Source organism: Anser brachyrhynchus (genome assembly GCF_964034855.1).
Source record: "Anser brachyrhynchus genome assembly, chromosome: 13".
NCBI lineage: Eukaryota > Metazoa > Chordata > Aves > Anseriformes > Anatidae > Anser > Anser brachyrhynchus.
The window spans coordinates 5,099,248-5,119,652 of record NC_137708.1 but is presented as its reverse complement, the minus strand read 5'-3'; the positions used below and the strand labels follow the sequence as shown (position 1 = coordinate 5,119,652).

At 36.8% G+C, this 20,405-nt stretch overlaps 1 protein-coding gene across 30 annotated transcripts in view; it reads right to left on the bottom strand.

Moving 5' to 3' along the window:
* Nucleotides 1-20,405, bottom strand: part of PCDH11X (protocadherin 11 X-linked) — a 484,442-nt gene that overhangs the window by 229,682 nt on the left and 234,355 nt on the right. For 3 of the 30 annotated variants that reach the window (XR_013938709.1, XM_080553215.1, XM_080553214.1), the window contains exon 6: nt 10,860-10,924. The exons of 22 other annotated variants lie outside the window; for them this stretch is intronic. Coding sequence is in view for 6 of the 8 variants with exons in the window: in XM_080553215.1 (XP_080409341.1) it covers nt 10,907-10,924 (18 nt within the window). In the remaining 2 variants the exon portion in view is untranslated. 5 more of the 30 variants (XR_013938708.1, XM_080553204.1, XM_080553217.1 and 2 more) reach the window with 5 other exon arrangements.

The following is a 20,405-nucleotide window of genomic DNA, read 5'->3' as shown; positions in this document are numbered from 1 at the left end:
AAAAAAAAAAAAAAGAAAAAAAAAAGGAATAGCAAACACCATGAAGGAAAACAACAAAACTTGCTTTCAAACAAACTTTGAATTGAAAGGGAAGTTACATTCACTATGAAAATTACAATTATTTTCAAAGCTCAATTTCAATAACAAAGTATTTGATTGTGCTGTTTTTACCTCAGATTGTGCCTTTGAACTACTCTCTGCCTCACCTCAATCAGATCTGATTCACCTAATCACTTGGTCAAGACTAGAACTCAACTTTTCAAAAACGTGTTCATTTCATGAACAAGGTGCAAAGCAGTTTTTCCATTGACTTCGTTTGCACTGTTCATAAGTACCCACCGTAAGAAAGGCTCCTACACTCTTGTTTTAGATTGCTACTAGGAACAGGAAGCCATCCACTCTTCTGAACAAAAGCATGATTTAGAAAGAGCACAGTTCTAACACTACCTTGAAATGAACAATTTGGATCGAAGTGGTACTTTATGTATATATAAGGTAATTATATTGTTCTACCAGATGAATTATCCCATGTATGATTAGCCTGCTTCAAATATTTAATCGACGTCCAAAACTCATTTGCTTTTAATAATGCTTTCAATAATCTTGCCCCTGGAATGGCCTTAAGTGAGTTTTTAATGCATGGGCAAGGCTGCTTTATACCCTGGTACTTATAAGAGCTAAGTGATATCCTATGAATACTCAAAACTCGGAACCACTCATAAAATCACATACTATTTGTGCCTTAGAAGGTTTAATTTGCAAACATTTAAATGCTCTATTTGTTTTAGAAAATTATTTATAATGTTTATTTTTTAAAAATTGCAGAGATTTACTATAAACATTAATGATTGATAAACATAAACATTAAGCATTGATAATTCCAACAGATTTTCATGCTTTTGACAAGCCATTTTTGCTTGAAAGAGTTTAAATATACCTCTGGAAAATGTACACAACTCCCTGAAATCCCATTTATACCAGCTTCTTTGTGATGTGAAATTATTATTCCAGTTGCCTTAGTTACATCATTTCAGTATCTTAAATATGGATACCCGTGGCTTATCTCTACATATAGATTTTAGAAAATTCATTATTTTTCTGTGCATGGAGTCTTTATTTTCTGAATGTTGCTTGCACATTGGTGGCTTCATTTACTTCTGTACTTAGACCAGATAAGAGAGAGCCAGTGAACTTGAAGAATTTCTCTGGAAGACTTACACAAAAAATGGTCTTCCCAGCTGGAGGTCTGAAATACACAGCATAAGATATATTTCCCTATTTTCAAGTAGCCTGGCATATTTGCTGTTAATGCTATGACAAAGTTCCTCTGTGGCTATACAAAATCAGGTACAGCACTATTTTCTAATTTACCATTTTATCACACATCTGCTCAAACTTTATGAATAAGCTGAGGAACAATGAGGAAATTGCAACCAGACATTTTTCCATGCAAAAAAATGAATAAACATATTACAAATCCTTAATTTCAATACTTTTTTTTTTTCCATTGGAGAGGTTGGGGTGTGGGGATATGTATGACCCAGCAAATGGAATGCCAAATCACCACAGAGAGATCAAACTGTAACAAACCATCTGGCTTTGAATATACTCCCGAAGTCAGGTTAAGTTTATTAAAAGCTTTAAACATTTATAAATCTCCAGGGAAACATGACTTTAATGCATAACATTTAAAGTCAAATCATTGGTGTAATAGACAGGCTCCTTCCTGTAACCTCCTGGGATCAGACGCTGGCTCAGATGCTGAACTCCTTTATCATCCTCATTCTAATTGTAGCCCATCTTGAAGTGATTAGATCTATTGTTAGAGCAGGCCTTGTCAGCAGATAGGACAGTGATTAATAGAAATTTCTCTTTAATTCCTTAGGATGTAAAAGTCTAAAGTAACAGTTTCGCCCTAGATCGCAATTATTAGGTGATTAATGAAATTATAATTGCTACCCTTTGGTTCACATTCATCACTAGGTTTACTATTAATCATTAGTGGTAAAGCACAGGAGAAATGAAAATATTTTATAAGTGCTATACTATGGATACATGGGAGAAACAGAAATGGGTCAGGAAAATGTTCTCCAATGCACCAGGCTGGAGCAAATGTGTATTACTAACAACTTAACAGTACTGATAGTTCAAGTGAAGGTCAAACTTGCTGGTAGGAATCATTTTCTGCCTGATGACAACAACAGCTACCACCTTACCCAGCACTTGAGAGACACATACAGACCACTTGGTCAACAAGGTAGAAAAAACAGTTTGTAGCTACCCTGACAGTTAATGTAATGATCAAACCCAGCAATAGGATTCCCTTCTGAGTGTTAAGAATTTTTCTTTTAAAACCACTCAACCCAGAAACCACGTCCATCGCGTGTGCGTGTCTGCGTGCAGCCGGTCTTGCACCGCTGGACCTGCCCTCCGGACACCGTGCAGCCACCCTGCAGAGCAGCCGCCCCCTTCCCACCCCATGCCCCAGCGCTTCTACTCGCTGCTGCCTCTTGGATATTTCTTGGGCCAAGTTTTCCAAGCCTGGTCATTCCCCAATGACATGTCACAGTGGCCAACATGGTTCCAACACTTCGGAATTGAGCAAGTAATACTTAGGTATATAAAATACACAGTTGTTGAAGAATAAATAAATCCAACTGCTTTAGCCCTGTAGCATTAATGTAAGGAAAGGTCAGATCCAAGCTGTTTTTCCTCTTCTTGACTGATCAGATTTTACAGAAAGAATCATTAGTTTGGCACGGCATGGCAAGGCAAGGCAAAGAGACTGATAAGAATGACTGAGGCTCCTTTATCTCCTTTGACATGAGCTGCTATTTAGGATCCTAGGGCTCAGCTGCCCTCACCCTCCCACACAGGCTGCAAGAGCAGGAAGGGAGGTTCCCTTGGATGCACACAGACCCCTGATCCCATGCTCCCAGACAGAAGCCAGGCGGAGGAAGGAACAGGGCTGTATCCTTTTCTCCTGTGCAGCCTCTGCTCGTCAGCACTGCAATACATATTCATACACTGCAGCTACAAGGTGTAATGTAAATGACTATTTGCTTTGCGCTGATCTATATCAGGTGAAAAATCACTGTAATTTAAATCTCATTTGTTTATATAATAAAGGATTTGTTTATAGTGAACTTGATGCTTTACCTCAGCCACTTGAAATTTCATTAAATAAAAAATCACTTGTAAGACTGTCTAGCTAAGTCTGAAACAGCAAGTCTGCCACATATGCCCTCTCCGTATCAACATCCAAAGCATATAAACTATTCTCTGTGTCTACTTGCAGAAAGTAATGATTTCTGTGACCAGACTTTTTTCATGTGTCTTGCTTGCTCTTATTGCTTATACCGTTTTTTCAGTGCAAAATTAAGCAAACAATGCTCAACTTTTATCTTGTGAGTTTTACAACACAGATTGGGTGGGGACAATAATGCCCGCTAATTTTCATAGGATTAAGTTTCATTCTCACAGGGAAAATAAAAGACCTTACTGATCTTTGATGTAATTCATATGAGCGTATGACAAAGTGTGCTAAACTGTGTAAGAGAGAATAATAAATAACTACAGTGTGTGACAGAGTGGGAATAAAGCACTGCGGAGCTGTATTACACAGCCCAATCAGACAGTTGGGTCACTTAATGTATGAGCTGAAGGCTGGAACATCAATCTTGTCAGCTGTCGTGACATCCAGCAATGCGCACCCCCAGGAACTCATGGTTCCTCAGCTTGGTGAGGATGAAAACAAAAACATCTCAGAAATTCACAGAAATAAGCAGTATTATCAGTCAGTTATTTCCACATTTATTCCCCATAAACCAGGGATAAAGTCTATTCATAATATTAATACTATTCATATTATAATAGTATTTATGAAATAGCATCAATGATATCTAATCATGAAATTGGACACTAACATCTCTAGTTTCTATCTGTAAGCTAACCAACATACGTACCTATAAATTGGGTATAGCTATCACAGATTTCTCCTACTGCAAATTATAAAAAATTGCTTTTGCACTATTTCATAATCTGAGAAACAAATACCAAATAGATACTAGAAAGATGTTGACTTTTTAATCCTGGAGTTTTTCTAAAAAATGACAAACCTTTTTTATTCCTCATTCTGATTTCCATAGGAGAACAAAGCATTTTGTTCCTTTTTTCCCAGTTGTAGATTAATAATTACTTCACAGTCAGGTAATAAATACAGCAACACCTAAATGTTAGGAGAGATTTTCAAATCATGTTATGGTTGTGATCATTCATTCCTATTGGTGAGATGACATTTCTTTGCGCTAATATTTAGACTAATGATGTATCATTTAAAGAATTCCTTTTCTAGTAAAGTTCACAAATTGTCTTACTCTGAAAAATATGCTGTCAGTGTTTAATATGGTAAGCAACATACTACACAGGAATCTCTTGAAAATAAGTCCATATACACCAGTCATACAAACAATTCACATACTCTTCATTTCTGTTACATACACATGAACATAGCAATTTTACTTATTTGGTATTGTGAAGGAAATCACATAGACATTTCACAAGAATAGCAGAGCTATTTTACAGATATCACAACACATAATTTACTCTTCGCAAGTAGAAATTACTTTGTATAGGTTAATCACATATATAAAAATAAGAATTGAGGATCACCTCAATATACTCCTTTCTGGATTCCTTAGCAAACTGGTAATTGTCTGTTTCATTAACTATGTAAAGGCTCTATATATGAAATGTGAAGTTACTAGTTGGAGAAATTATTTGTGGCCGCTGGTTCATAGTCCAAATGCAACATGGTATTGTAGGTGCACTGGTTACATAAAATAAGCTAACTAGTTATATAAGCAGATGTACCATAGAAAGATGCACTTAAAAAGAAGCCCAAATTCAATAACTTTTTGAACAGATTAACTCTAGGGAAACAGTGGCTTTCTAAATAATACAGAACATGTTATAAAGGGTCACATTTATACTGGCTTTAACAGACCCAGGAGGGAAACTACATTAGTTGTCTTTGATCTATTGGCCTATATTAAACAGTGATGTCCTGGAGCACTGGGAAATGTTCTAATTTATTCCTGGAAAATATGTATGCATATTGTCAGATGGAACATTCTTTATACTGTGGCAGTCTATTATATGGGAAGGATTTAAAAAAAGTAAAATGAAACAGAGAAGAACATCATTCGTCCAAAATTGAACAGAATAGCTGGCTAAATTGCTGAGAAGCAATTTTGATTGAACTTCTTTGCATCAGGGTATTCACTTCATTTTGTCCAAAAAATGCTCCTTTTTAAGCTCAGAAGCAAAGTAAAAAAGGGTCCATAATAAGTATCTAACTTCAGATCACAGATATTACAAGAGAAAATAAGATTTCACAATAGATATTAAAGTATATGAAGGTTCAAGCAAAGAACAGAACATGAGTTACCACTCCTGAATCAACACACAGAAGCTTGCTGGGCTCTTACAGGTACTTGGGGTCTGAAGGTTCAAAAGAAGGAACATCATGACATGAACTGTATGAATTTCACTACAACCCGAGGAAGATATACTAAAGCAGAGCTGTAGAATCTTTGCAGCCTTGTATCCAGTGGTGATGTTCACAAACTTCCTGAATTTTCGAGAGTTACAACCATACCAGAAGTATTCGACCTACACCAGAAATTCCACACACATACCAGCATTGTTAAGAGTTCTGATAGCAAGAACAAAGAAAAATAATTAAGTAACACAAAACACAAGACTCTCTCCCAACACTGTCAAAGAGATAGAGCTCTGCTCTCAAACACTAAGTATGTAATTTTGAGCACAAATATAACAGAAGAAAAAGAAATCCCTTTGCACATTCTAAAATTTCATTTTCCCTCTTTTCCTTTATGCTAACGCTGCCCTGTATCTTTACAGCTTTTATTTACATGATACTTTCTGTAACAGGAAATATTGCACATCTGTTTCTAATCAGAACTTAAGACTATTCCATCAATGGGAGCAGTTTGCATTTATACCATCACTTTTTTTCTCTCTCCCTCTTTTTTTTTTTTTTCCCCTAAGAAAGGAATGTGAGCATTTGATGCTGGCCAGGGTAGCCGTGGACATGAATAGCAGTCTAACAGCCACCCTCTGCATACAAAAAGTGTATCCCTTGGTACTAGATGAAATTCTAATCAGAGTTCCCTCACAACACAGATATTGTAGGTGTGCTGTGCTAGTCATTTCTGTTATTATAAACGACCTTTCAGGAATTGAAAAAATTGTAGCTTGTCAGCTGAGACTTGTAATCGTTACCCATTCAGCTAAAGGATTTAACAGGTCTGCTTGTAAAGGGAGAAAAAATAGATTCCCTTCTCGCTAATCTCAGAAAGACACAAGTGGTCTAAATTAACAATTACCTTAGACATTGAGGGAGATTTCTAATAACACTGCATTAGAATGAAATTTAGTATATTCTGATGGGAATTTAATAACCACAATCAACTGTAGCCTGACCAGAATATGTGCAACACTTCAATCACGAAAGAACCAGCAATGATTTTTGTCTCCTCCCTGAAGTGCTGTCCCAAAAAACGCTGATGATTCTCTGTCTGGGCTACATGTGCCTTGGTTGTGCATTTAGTGGAGCCAGCTCGACCATACCAAGGGTTGAAGGGTCACATGAAATAATACAAAAAGGTGCACACCCTAAAACAAGTAGAGGGCACTTGATAAATTTACTATAGAAAAAAAAAAAGAAGTTGAATATCCTAGGAAACCCAACAGGGTTTCCAGTGCCTGGTACTGTTATTATGGTCTTAAATGGGAAGTTACTTTGACATATTCCCTTAAGATAACTCCAAATTGCTCCTTAAAATGTAGTGAGAAAGACAGTTTAAACTTTCAGATCTTTAACTACATATATGCTCATGTAATCTGTATAACACTTGTTACTGTTTTCACATGTAAAGGGAACTTTTATTGGGAATCTAAAGTGTAAGTTACATTATTAACACTTCAAAATATTTAATAGGCTTTCAAGATGATAACCTATATTAAAAACAAACATTCAGGAAGAATTCACAGTACAAGAAGATAACTATGCAACCAGCAATGAAAAAAAGTATAATAAGGAACTTGTTTAATAGTAAAACCATTGAGTTTGCCTATCGGGGAAGAAAAGAAAAAAAGAAGGTAACTCTGTTAAGCATAGCCTTGGAACAGTAAATCATCTTCAAAATGAAACAAGGGAAACCTAAAATCTGTGCAATTACCTCAGTTCATTAGATTATTTCTGAATTCTCAAAACAGCATTCTCTGCAGAGGGCCTTAGCCATGACGGCTGCACAGAGCAGCCTTTTCTTCCCTGCTCTCTCCTGTGTTACTCCTGCTGCTACAACCACAGCACTGCTGTCAAAGCAAGTTGAAATCACACTGTCCACTTAGTCATAAAATCGGAGCTACCTTTCCTTTACATGGAGCGCTTCATACTCTAGTAAGCAATACAAAAACTATGAAGTGCTCCACGAAGAATGGCTGTGTAATAAAAGTATAATTGAAATGGCTCTGCCGCTGCCTCATTTCATCACTCACACTGGCCTCTGCTTGTTAAATTTTAAGATCTCCTGGGAAACCAGTGCATAATATAACTACACTCCAGAGTGTCAAAACAACCACAGCTATGATTTATCTCACGCATGACATCGAGGGACTATTTTAAAGTAAAGATTTTACCAGTAAAAACAAGCTCTTAAACTTTCACACTTCCCTTAATTTAAAGAAGGCAGCCAAAAAATTCCTGAGGAACTTAAGGAACTTTTAGACTTTCTGTTGTCTTTGCCTTCTGGTAACTTTTAAGCAGCAAGTGTTCTTACTCTTTTTTTGCATATCCAAACTCATTATAAGAAGAAAAAATAATATGGGTCTCTTGATATACGATTAGTTTAAGAAAAAGAGCATCGACAACAAAACTATCAAATGAAAACAATTCAAATAAATTAAAAATCTAATGAAAATTTCTAAAACAAAGAATTTCTAAGAAGTCTTGTGAATTAGCCTTGTTTCCATTCAACACACAGGGATTGCAAATATGATATAAAATAGGCAGTTACCACTCTCTTAGCTGACAGAGGAAAAAAAAAAAGTCCATATTTGCTGTATCTCCTTGTATCTCTTCACTGGCTTCTACAATTAAACTAGAAAATCTTTAAAACCACGAATAGCATTTGAAAAATTCCTTCTAACCTCACACCCCACTGTGGCAAATAAGATAACCAGAGAATATTTCTTGATATTTTTTTCTAAGGAAAACTAATACATGCACGGCAGCAGAGCAGTTTCTTCATTTGGCATTCATTTCCCTGTAAAGTCTGCCACAGTCATACGATGTTACCTATAGGAAACACCACATAAAATTTATTTTGTCTAGGCTTAATTAGCAGTTATACATTTAGTTCCATCCACTCTGCACAGAAGCCTTGATTGCTATGCAATAATGCCTAGAAGTCAGTAATAGGCCATATAACACACAATATTACTTTTTCCTTTCTATTCCAATATTTTACTGCAACTATGGAAGATTTATAATTTCCGGTATGCTTTTATTCTGAGGCAATTTCTTTGTGTTAGGAAACTGTAGCTAACTCTAGGGCAAGCATCCCTAAGAACAACATTCAGAAGAATACAAATATGATGATTGTAAGCAATTTTTCCCCCACCTGCTCTCGCCCCATAAAAGCTGACCAAAATATCAGAAAAGGTTAAAAAGTGACCAAAGTCTGCTTCCCTTCAGGATACTATATCTGACATTTTGTTCAGGGCAATCCAGCTACAAGTATGTGTCAGAAATAATGTATGCATCACGATACTCCAACACTGTATTGCTGAGAAAAATAGTAAGAGTAACACAAATTACAAGGGAGATTAAATCATATTTTTGAAAAATTCACCAAAACTAGTAGTAGGCACTAATATTATTATTATTATTATTAGTGGTTTTACTATATGTTCCTTGCAGGTCTATAAAGTGAAAACTTCAAGTCATGACTACTATTGATCACTTTGTATTCCTCAATGTATTCGTGTATTAACTGACATAAAAAGAAATGCATTTCCTAGCCATTGATAAGAGAAGAGGACAGCAAGCTGTCACTGTTAAATCTGGTTACTAGGTCCTCTTCATTCTTCCACAGTGTTGGCAATTAGTGCTCAGTCCTCAGAAGGTGGCAGAACCACAAAACAACAAAGTCAGATCAATGCATAAAGAAACATGCAATTGAAGTCCTGTGAGAGTCTCCATAGTGTAAGCACACCCTATCTATTCCCCCTATTTTCTACATAAATTTAAACAATCGAAACCTTGCAGTCTAAAACATATTAGGGAAGTAGAAATCAATGAAAGCTTTGTTATTTTAAGAAAGCAATTCTAAATAGTCTGAAATATTGCCTCCTTAAAACTTCAGTTTGCATTTTCATGCAATTGTGCGGTGAACTCTTTAGCTATAGAAGAAAAACAAATGAGTTGTGTGGGTTTTCTGTGCTATGTTCTCTGTAGAACAAAATGAATATGGCTTCTTTCACTTTGCATGAAGAGCATTGCTCATTATTTAACTATAACAAAATGAGATTTTTATTGTTAGAGAATCTAAACTTTTTCTGAACTCTGCAGTTGTCAGATAGATAGACTGTAATGATCAAGATCTCAAGGTCAGAAATATAAAGAACCGAGTAAAACTGTAATTTCACGCTGTGAAACAGTCTCTGAGAATACTGGCCCCTGACATATAATGCCATGAAAGAAACAACAAACTTTCATTTCTGATTTAGAGAGTATAAGTTTACTCAAAGATGCTTGGCTATCTCCTTAAGTTTCAGAGCAGTATATCCAGTCTTTACCACTTGACAACATTTAATAGCCTACACCCCAATGATTGATCTTATTCAGTAGTGTTTTTTTCTCCTCTTCAACTCAGGTATTTAGCTTATAGCTGGATCAGCTTGACAATGCATCTATCATACCTAAACAATCTTATTCAGAAGCATGTATTTTCTGAAACCATGTTCGTTTGGTCTTCTGCCCTATTGTTTTGTGTGCTCCCTCCTAAGGAACCAGTTTACCTTGTTTCTGATTACAGTATCACCTAACCTGTTTCATACTTTCTCCTCATTCTGTCTCTCCCCATCACCATGCCTGCTCCATGTGCTAGGTGAGGGAGCTTAGTTTATATGGAATAGATGAGGAGCAACTATTTCATATGTAGGAAAAGACTTCTTCAGTAACTGCTCATCTCCCAGCTCTCATAGGTAGTTCCCAGCTTTTTCTCTCGGTTCTTTCTAGGTAGTTCTAGCATGAGGATTTATTCCATATAAACATCAGTTTATATTGCAACAGAGGACCAAAAATCTTTTTCTAATTCAGGAAAGGTGCTATAAAAAATTGATAGAAAAGTTGCCTGAGTGCAGTTGTCAAGCGTGATTGGATTACTTTACCATGGTTAGCAAGAACGATTCATTCCTTCTAAGAGGAAAACTATTTTTTCATTAAGTGAACTCTTGTATAATACAGCAGCATATCTCTGCTTCTTAGAGTATATGCAATGCTTGCTATCCATGTTTCCAACTGAGTTGTTTACTTTCTCTCAAACCCTCAGCCTGGCAGAGCTTGTGAACAGACTGCCTCCCTGACAAGCAGAGTTCCACATATATGAAAGAAAGAAGCAATTCTGAAGGAAGCACATCTGAAAGAAGCAAGATAAAATAGTGATGGCACAATTATTTTTATTTTATCAAGTTGCTGTAAAACTGCCAAGCCCAGAAGCCTTCCATTTTAGCAATGTTCTGAGAATAAATAAATAAATAAAGCAACCTACTCCCCCTTGTTTCTTCTCTTTAAAAGAAAGTTCAGATGCTTCTTGAGTCACAACACCTGTAAATCCTGAAACAGAGAGAATGGAATAGATCACAAAGCATCATTACTTTTATTTAAACAGACAAAGATCTGTGTTTGACATACATATGAACACAGTTACAGAAAAAAGCAATCAGAATTCAAAAGGACTAAGAGCTTTGTTCTCACCGAGACCTGACTGCCTTGTCCCACTCACCTCATACGCAAACTGTTGAACACAAAAGTAAAATTGGCGGATACAAATGATAAGAATAAACTGTGACTAAGAAAAGTTTTACGGGTCTTGACAAATGATCAATAACATTCAAAAACGAAGTCCAGAAGGAGAAAATCATAACTCACATATGCCAGGGGATCACTACAAAGACCAGTTTTTACTATATGGAAAAATGGCAGAAGACAGCAAGGAAAAAACAATGAAATACAAGAGAATAGACAAGGAAGCAACATTCATCTTTGATTACAGAGAGTACATTAATTTTCAGAAAATAATCAGAAATTTTGTAAAGTAATAACATTCTCAAAACAAAATAAAGATACCACCAGTTTTAGAGTAGAGTTTCTTCCTTTTCTTCCACAAAACAAAGAGATATAAAAAAAAATCCTAAGTAATACTTCCATACTTTCACTCATTTGTATAAAGTTAGCAAGAAGAAGCACAACCAGAACAACATTAAATTTTAGAAGCACGCTTATGCCAGTTACAGGCCTGGTCTTCTGACACATCTGCTAGAACAACCCCTTCATCTGCAGAATGCCTGCCTAGGCAATCAAATGCTTGTGAAGTGAGATACAGCAAAATAGTGGTGTGTGTATATATATATATATATATATACTGAATCCATATTAAAAGCACTGGCTGTTGTCCTGATTAAAAGCCAGCATTAGAACAACGTAAGTGTAAGATACACATCTCAGCTGCAGAGCAGACACAGTGCTCCTTACACTTCCCACTCTCTTCCTGGTCTCTTCCTCTACAGGTGCAAATTGAATTTATTTCCCATTAAAACCAGGGACTGGATTTTCATAGTCCATAGTTAGGTTGCACATAAATACCCAGGAAGCCATGCAAGATCCTCTAGCAAACACATGTTCTGTGTTAAACATACAGAATGAAGAAGATATGTTATCACGTTATTTGAACCACAGACCCAAGAACGACAGTGATCTGGAGGGTAAATTCTAAGAAATATTGAACTTTATAAATTTAAGTACAGAATATTACCAGATAAACAACCCTGTACTAAAATTGTCCACACATTATAAATAGTTAAGGAATTGTTAGTATCTCAGGATTAAGAAGATACTGCCCTGAAAACCTTGAACTGTAAAATGAGCACCTAGAACTAATCTTGGCCATCATATTCACTAATTGTGGGCACCTCAGGAGGAAGTTTCCACAAGTCATGGTGACAGGAGTAAACACTCATGGCAACTTGACTATTTAATATGAATTTTTGCCTAAGAGTGAAGAGGAATTTAAATTAAAATCCTGAGGGAGAATGGCAACACATTGAGAGGGTATGACGAATTAAACATAAGGCACAATTCCTCTCTTGTTTCATAGTTTACGCCATGCATCCTGCAGTCATATAGTGAAATTCAAGTGTTCTGCTACTGGTGAAAATTTATGGATTTAAAAACAAAGCAGTAGAATAAGTATCTTTTCAGGAATGATGAATTCTACTACAAACACCAACAAGTGTCATCGTGTTTGCAACATTAATTCCTTCCTGTGTCTGAGCTACTTCTAATATCCATTGGTGTTAGAAAAGCAGCATAATGCACAACAAATCTATTTACTATCCTTGTGTGGTATTTGGGAAAGTATAGAAGCATGTCAAAAGAAATTCAAACTATAGAGTACTGTTTTGGTCATCATTTTCCAAATGATGGTCTTGGTCTGCAACATCAAAATCTACTATCTGGAACCTGGCATTCTTTTCTAATAGTATTTTCCTTAATCTAGCTTCATAAATAAACAGATCAATTAGACTTGGCTTGTAAAATTCTTATTCATAATAGTACAGAAGAAGGTTGTATGATCATTACAAGACAGAGTTCATGCATGGTAAGAATGATATAGACTGAAAAATTACCTTACATCATCAAAAAAAGACTTCATGTCTCCTAGACGGAACAGGACATATGGCCTGGAGAATTTAGTTACCTTATTTTGATGTGAAAACCATGTTGTGCAGATGCAAGTCACATCTAATGAGAAATATCTCTTCTCAAAGCAACTTTTATTAATATAGTCAAAGTAAAATTTGCATTTCTATTATCGAAGTTACCCATAGACATCCAAAGTATTTCCTCTGTCACCATTCATTTTCTTCTTGCAGTCTTCTTTATAAACCTTTCATTCATTATGCTAATTTTGTATCTTATAAATAAGTACAGATTTTGAGTCGGTATGAAAAATTTGAAGATTCTACTTAAACATATTCTACTGAAAAGCTATAAATTACATAAGAATGACATCCATTCAATTCTTCAGGAAAAAAAATGATGGTATTGGTAGATATTGGGATTCATTTTTTGCATTCACATATAAGCCACAGCATCTCCTGGCTAGATGGTAGATTACAATATTTTAGTTTCTAAGAGAAAACAAATACTGTTACAAAAACCTGTGCTGCTGGAAGATGACAGAGGCCGGGTCAGACAGACGGACAGAAATGGCTTGGAATCATCTTCCAGCTGCTGCCAAAACAATCTCCCCTTTCTGTTGAAAGTCCTTCTGGGTATGTATTACTGCTATTATTTTCATGACCTGCTTGAAAATCAGCAGCTGCTGCTGCTGTGCTGTAATACGCAATGGGAGGACAGGTGATACAGAAGGAAGAGCTATGCAAGAAGGTCTTATTTGTTGAACTATGACAGGACACACTTCCTTCCCTACACATTGCACAGACACTTGGCTGTAGATCAGGGGACTTCTGCAAGGGAGCCGTGTGGCCAAGCTGGACTCAACACTCACAGCACAGCATTGAAATCTGCAGTTAAAAGCAACCAGAACAGGCAAAATCTCCACAGTGCTTTTTTATCCCCTCCCTGTTTGCAGTCCCTTGCAGATCAAGCCAACCAATAAAATCTTAATAAGAAGTTTTCAAGAGGCTGGCCAGGCTCTGCAGTACAGGATGTTCTGAATAGGCCGGCAAAATTTACCTGCAGCTTTTCTGTGTGCGTATGAGGCACGGCCTGAGGAGCCAACAGGGTAAAACCACTGCAGGCAGGGAGAGAAAAGCGAGCAGCCCGCAAGGCTGGTGCTGCGCTGGGTGAAGAGCTCAAAGCAGACATGGTGCCTACCTGCTCTGAGCGGACTCCTGTCTCCTTTCAATAATTAATACACAAATGATACCAGTTTATACAACTTATAATAAGCTACTGCAAATGCTGAATATAATGTGATAATCTTCCCTTATATGCCTCGTTATTTATTGGATTCTTTCTCAAAGGCAGATGGAGAGAACAGTGGTGTTAATCTCGTTTGGGCTTTGAATGGATATGTAATATCCATTACTGGATAGCCACTGGGGCACCAAGTTGGAACATATCTGCTTTATATGCAATACTTTTCAGCCAAAAAATTAATCAGCCCACAAAACATCCTTCAAGAAAAACAACTGATTTTGTAGCTGAGAAACTGACTGAGGGCAAGTGACCTGGCAACAGCAACCGGGAGAGGCATAGACCACAGTCTGAATACACAATAATAATATAACTTTACGGACTGATGAAATACCTTATTTCAATTAAAAAAAAAAAGTCTAAAAATTATTTCCAACAGCAAATATACACAAACTACAGTCTGATCAGTGTACAATGAGGGCCCTTGCTGAGACTGTGAGTAATTGCTGCTATTTGCCCCCCTTCCCTGAAAGCTGATACTGGGTTTTGTTCTTCTTCCATTAGGATCAGTAGTAAAATGTTCAGTGGTACAGGATCAGGACCAGTGTGGACGACCTCCATGTGAACAGCTCCCATGACGCATCTAGTGCCTGCTTCTGCTAGTTCTGTGATACGGAACCTTTTATGGCAGTCTTTGTTTGCTATCCAGGAAGGTCAAATTTGTGTAGCTAATTCATCAGGAGGGAAGGCATTCTTATTAAACCTTGTATGAGTTGATAGAAAACAAATAAGCAAGCAAAACAAATATTAGTAATAACAATAACACACAACACAACCAAGAAAAAGTGGATAAAAGTTTTCTAAAGGCATTAGAGTGGGAGAGAAAATCCTCAGGAGATTAACAGACCGTTAAAAGCCCAGCACCTCCAGAATCACACCCTCACACACCCACTCTTCATGCAAAGGTCCTCTCTGAAGCTGATACCATTTTTACGGTTTAAAACACAACACTGGAAAGCTTTTATTATGTTCATGCTTTCCTAAAGCTTTACAGACTGCTCCTTTTATTCGGCGATGCATCAATACACCCGTCAGCTGCGGCAGTTAGGAAGATGTTGCTGTTCCCGAGTACAACTTCAGCCTTCCAGCACCGTTAACTGCTCTGCGAGGGACATCGAACTGGACACCGGAAAAAATTGACACCTCTGCGAATCATGCCATGTTTATGTTTTCTGTTTGAAGATTTATGCATGTTGAGCACAGCTCAGAGCAAGTAAGTTACAGTCCGATGCAACTTAATGATTCTGTTACTCAGTGCTTTCTCCTAAATAATGGGGACATCTCTGCTTTCTTGCCCAGATTTCCGAAGAAATACTGTGGGGAGGAAAGCTGTTCTGACAATCCCAATAGATAACTAAGCACCCTGAAGATCTCATCTACATTTTCTGAAAGCTGGTCCATGGTGATTTACTCAAACACTGACAGGGCTTTCCAGCACCTCACAAGCTGAAGGAGTGGCTGTCTACCTGCCCTTTTTAAACGATATCACAGGATGTTTCACTACTGAGTACCCCATCTCATCCACCTCAGCATATAACAATGGAGAATAAATCAACTGCCTAACCTAAGCAGTCTTCCCCCCTCCCACAGCTCCTGTAAGAGGCACGTTGGCAGCGTGAATTCCAGGGTCACCAGTTTGCATGCACACTGGACTGCATTTGCAGGTAATTGTTCTGCAGCTGAGCTCCCTTCTCCTGTTAACAATTCTTTCCCCATTTACACCACTGTTCACGTCTGTAACAACAGCTCTGACATGTCATAAGCAAAAGGAAGGGGAAGATTTAACAGTGTGAGCCAAAGCAATTAGACAGAGAGCATTGCTGTCGTGGTGGGCGAAAAAGGACAAGATGTTCTTCAAAGTCTGAGTGAATGAGTTAAAAAAGATTTAAATATTTAAAGGTAGTAAGGACCTGAAACCTTCACTATCCCTCAATTTCCCACTCAGCAGCTTTGACATTTGGGATCTGAAAATACATGGAACAATCTGACACAGACAAACATGCGAGTGTCTGCCCTCAGAGACACAAACCGCAAAGTGACAGGCTTTCTGCTTCTAAAGAGCCAAACGTCTGAAAATATACCAAGGGAAACTGTATGGAAACTGTCTATCGAGTTCTCATTTATTTTAATTAACTCAGAACAGTAGCTTAGTTCAAACCAAGAGTTTTTAATCACAGAATCATACGCTCTTCTGAAAAACCGACAGATAAACTTAAATGAAACGGGAATTTTGTCTGCCTTTGTAATCGTGTCCCCTGCTGAAATCGATAGCAAATTCAGTGCTCACAAGACTCTGCTATCATGAGTTTTTTTCTTATTTTCTCTGAGTGATTTTCCAGCTACATCAGCTACTGACTTCCAATGATCATATGCTATGGCAAAACTAGATCTTGAAAAAAAAACTTATTTCTAAATATGCATATATATACACAAGGCATTTCAAATGACCAAAACCTTACTAGATTAATTAAAAATATAATTATTATTGTTGGGCAGGTTATCTAAGCAGCACTGCTCTATGACAGAAGTGTTTGTTTAGATTATGAATAGTTAAGACTATACGTGCATGCATCTCTAAATTAAGCTTCACACAGAGAAAAACAAAATGCAATTGTAGTTTTCCCATCTTCTTGGTTTCAATTTGTAACAACATATATAAAATACAAAGCTCCACAATATTTACATTGCCTATCCTGCTTTGAGGCACCATTTTTAGGAACACTATTAATTTTTAGTTATCAATCACAAAAAAAATATTTTCCATTTTCCAGAACTCCAAGAAAATTCAAAGCTAACTGTACCTACATTCTCTTTTACAAGATATGCTACTCTCACTAGCTGTCAAAAATACATTAAAAAAAATCTTAACCAGTTTTCCCCAATAAACAACTCTTGTAGCACTTCAGCTAAAAGGCAGCCACTGTTATCAACAACCTCCTGACTATCTTGCAAAGACAAAGTTTACAAATCAGAAGCACTAAGGAAGTATTCTGATCATTTATAATCCTGAAAATAATTGCATTTTTAACTTTTGATAAACACCTTCAAATAATTCAACTTATATTTACTCATAAATTCACCCACAATTAACCTTTTTCAAATTTGCAACTGAATAGCCCCAGTGGACCAATTCAACCACAATATATATCTATATAATGCTTTACATATGTCATATTATTATTCTTCTATTCCATATTAAATGCAACAATCACAGAAACTGATCACTAAACAGGGAACGGTTAGTGTCCATTTCCAATTATTAAATTGCCTTTCAGAACCATAGCCTGATTTCTGAATGCATTATTTCTGTAGAATGTCAGGAAAACTGTACACATCATAACCTAGAAACACAGATAAAATGAAATGAAATCTGTGAGAGGTCAAGTTTGTTCTTTTTTGGCAGCCAGGAGCTGCACCAGCTCATGCCAGCAAGATTAAACTTTTATTAGTGTATATAATTATTTTCAAAGTGCAAAAGTTAGCATGTTTTTCTCTCAAGATTTGGAATAAAATACTACCTCATTCTTGTTGGTACTCAAATCAGACCAAAACAACCAAGTGCTTCCAGTTAGCTTCTAGCTTGTGAGGCCTCCATTTTAAGAGACAAAGGATCAGGTTTTAAGATTGGAGTGTTCAAAAAAAGTTTGAATATTTCTGTGGGCAATTCTAATTGCATTTAGAAGCCTAACGCTTTCTGCACTGATCTCTCTCTCTCTCTCTCTCTTGTTTTAATTACCAAGTCTTTGGTGTCAGAACTCAGGATTAAAATTGAAGTTCCATTCAAATAAAAAATATACTTGAGGCATGTATAAATTTATTAAGGCATCAAACAAAATGGGATTATTTTAAGCACAGAGATTCAAACCACTAAATATTACCAAGGTAAGGATAGAATGTATAGATATATTTAGGTGAATGATTTGTATCTAAGCAGAAGATACTGAGTCAGAAATAAGCTTTACTTTCATTCTGACTTCCACTGACTGCAAATCCTACAAGCTGAAGCTGTGAGCCAGGCAAAAAAAGAGCACACCGGGACTTTATGGAGAATAATTCAGTTCCTGTGAACTGTGGGAAGAAAATATGCACAGAATAGCTTAGTTGCTTCTCTTCAAATATTTAACCATGAGTGTTAATATTCCTTCCTAATGTAAAATGCTCTATTGGTTAAGAAAGCTAAGAAAAAAAAATCTTTTGATTTACTGTTGATGGTTTCTTAGAACTGTTGTACATGTCATATTGCAAAAAACTCTAGGGTCAGTAAAATTGGGGTTTAAGTAGCTGAAACATGTATGAGAGGTGTAGTAGCACCTGTGGTCAGACCGTAGCTATTGGAGGCTCTTTGCTGGTGTGAGGGAGGTGGACTCGTGACAACCACAGGGCTCCCTTCCACTCAGAGGGCAGGGCGACAACGTGAATTGCCTTCTCTATAAGGCAAGCTCTGTCTTACAGAGGGTGCTTGGAGACTTCTTTCTCCCAAAGTCTCTTTCCTGCATATTGGAGGGGAGAGCTCGACTGCAAATGAGGGTACAGAACTGATGAAAAGAACAAAAAATAATGCACATAGTTCTGCCCGCAGTTGCAGAGCATTTAGAGTGAACGAGAATTACATGACTTGATTTACTTTACAAAAACTGATTAGTAAAACCCCTGTGGATTTCTTAACTATACTGTGGAGGGATATAAGATTAGTGTAGCAATTCCCATCATCAAACGTATTTACTGTTAAAATATTGGATTAGTGATGTTGTTATCCACTGTTCCAAGATTATAAAGCGATTCTTTAAAATTGAGCAGAAAAATACTGTGCTCTATCATTTGTAATTAGATTTCAGTCTGTTTTTGCCTTTCCACAAAAGTAATCATTTAAAAAAAAAAAAAAACCCTGTACACTGCACACAAAGAAAGCAAAACCAGAGATGCCAAAGAAGAAAAAAATAATTTTCCTCTTTTGCTTTTGAGAGAGAAATGGTTTCACTCAGTCTGTATCTTACTGCTCCTGCTTGTCACACTCACTGCTGTAGTAAAACACCAGGTGGTAATAAAGCCATGTTGGATGTTGCTTATTTATAAGCTGCATGTGGATGTGCACAACATGAGACGGACAAATCTTAATCCCTGGATATTCATCCCCCACTAAGAACTCCTGGGAGAACTACAAACCTTCGTGGTCAGGGTTCCCTATGACAACTGGGACTAGGCAGCACTGTGAAGGAAGAAGAGTGTGAGGGAAGAGGATAAATTAATGTGTTCATTAAGGTAATTATGCTACATTTAGGCCAGGAAAATTAATGCAACAGTACCCTGGCTTTTTAGCCATTATCTTAAGTGAGTGAGAGCACCTGGAGCAGTTAGAATTAATAAACAAAGTTCCAGCACTAATAACACCGCCTTCTCACACTGTACCCTGTGAAACACCTCTAGGAATCACTCACAGACAGTACTTTAGATAGATATAGAATAGTCATGTAAGAGTCTCAAAATAACAACAACAACAACAAAAAAGGATTAAATCAAAAGTACAACTGAACAGCGGAGATTTTGTTGTGTCTGCCATGCTGGCAAAACTTACTGTTTGCCACTGCTGCCGTTTTAAGCAATGTAACTGTCTCATTGTTCTTTTCCCTTATTTTGGTAAATCTGTGTTCTCACTGGATTTATCTAAGTAAATTGTAAGAAATTGTAAATTGTATGGCATTACCATACAAAATTCAGATTTTAAAAGAGTATGAGCAATCTTTACGAATTTAAACAATCACAGATAAGTTTGATTATAAATTGCCTTATGTCTAACTGACCATAAACATCGAGGCTATAAATAGGTATTCTTAACTGCAGCAGCTCTGAACTGCCTTGACAGGGTTTATCAGCTAACTGTTTAATCAGGCAAAGCAGAAAAATATAACCACAGGAATACATGCTACTTAGCATTTAAATAAAGCTTGTAAACCAATGACAAGTCTATTTGGGCAACTACTAGCACACATTCTTTATCTGCAAAGGCCTTGTCCCAGATTTATCAGAATGAGTCTCTCATACTTTATTTTCCAGGCAGCAACATCAGTTTCCATGCACTGAGTGCACTGAAAAAGAT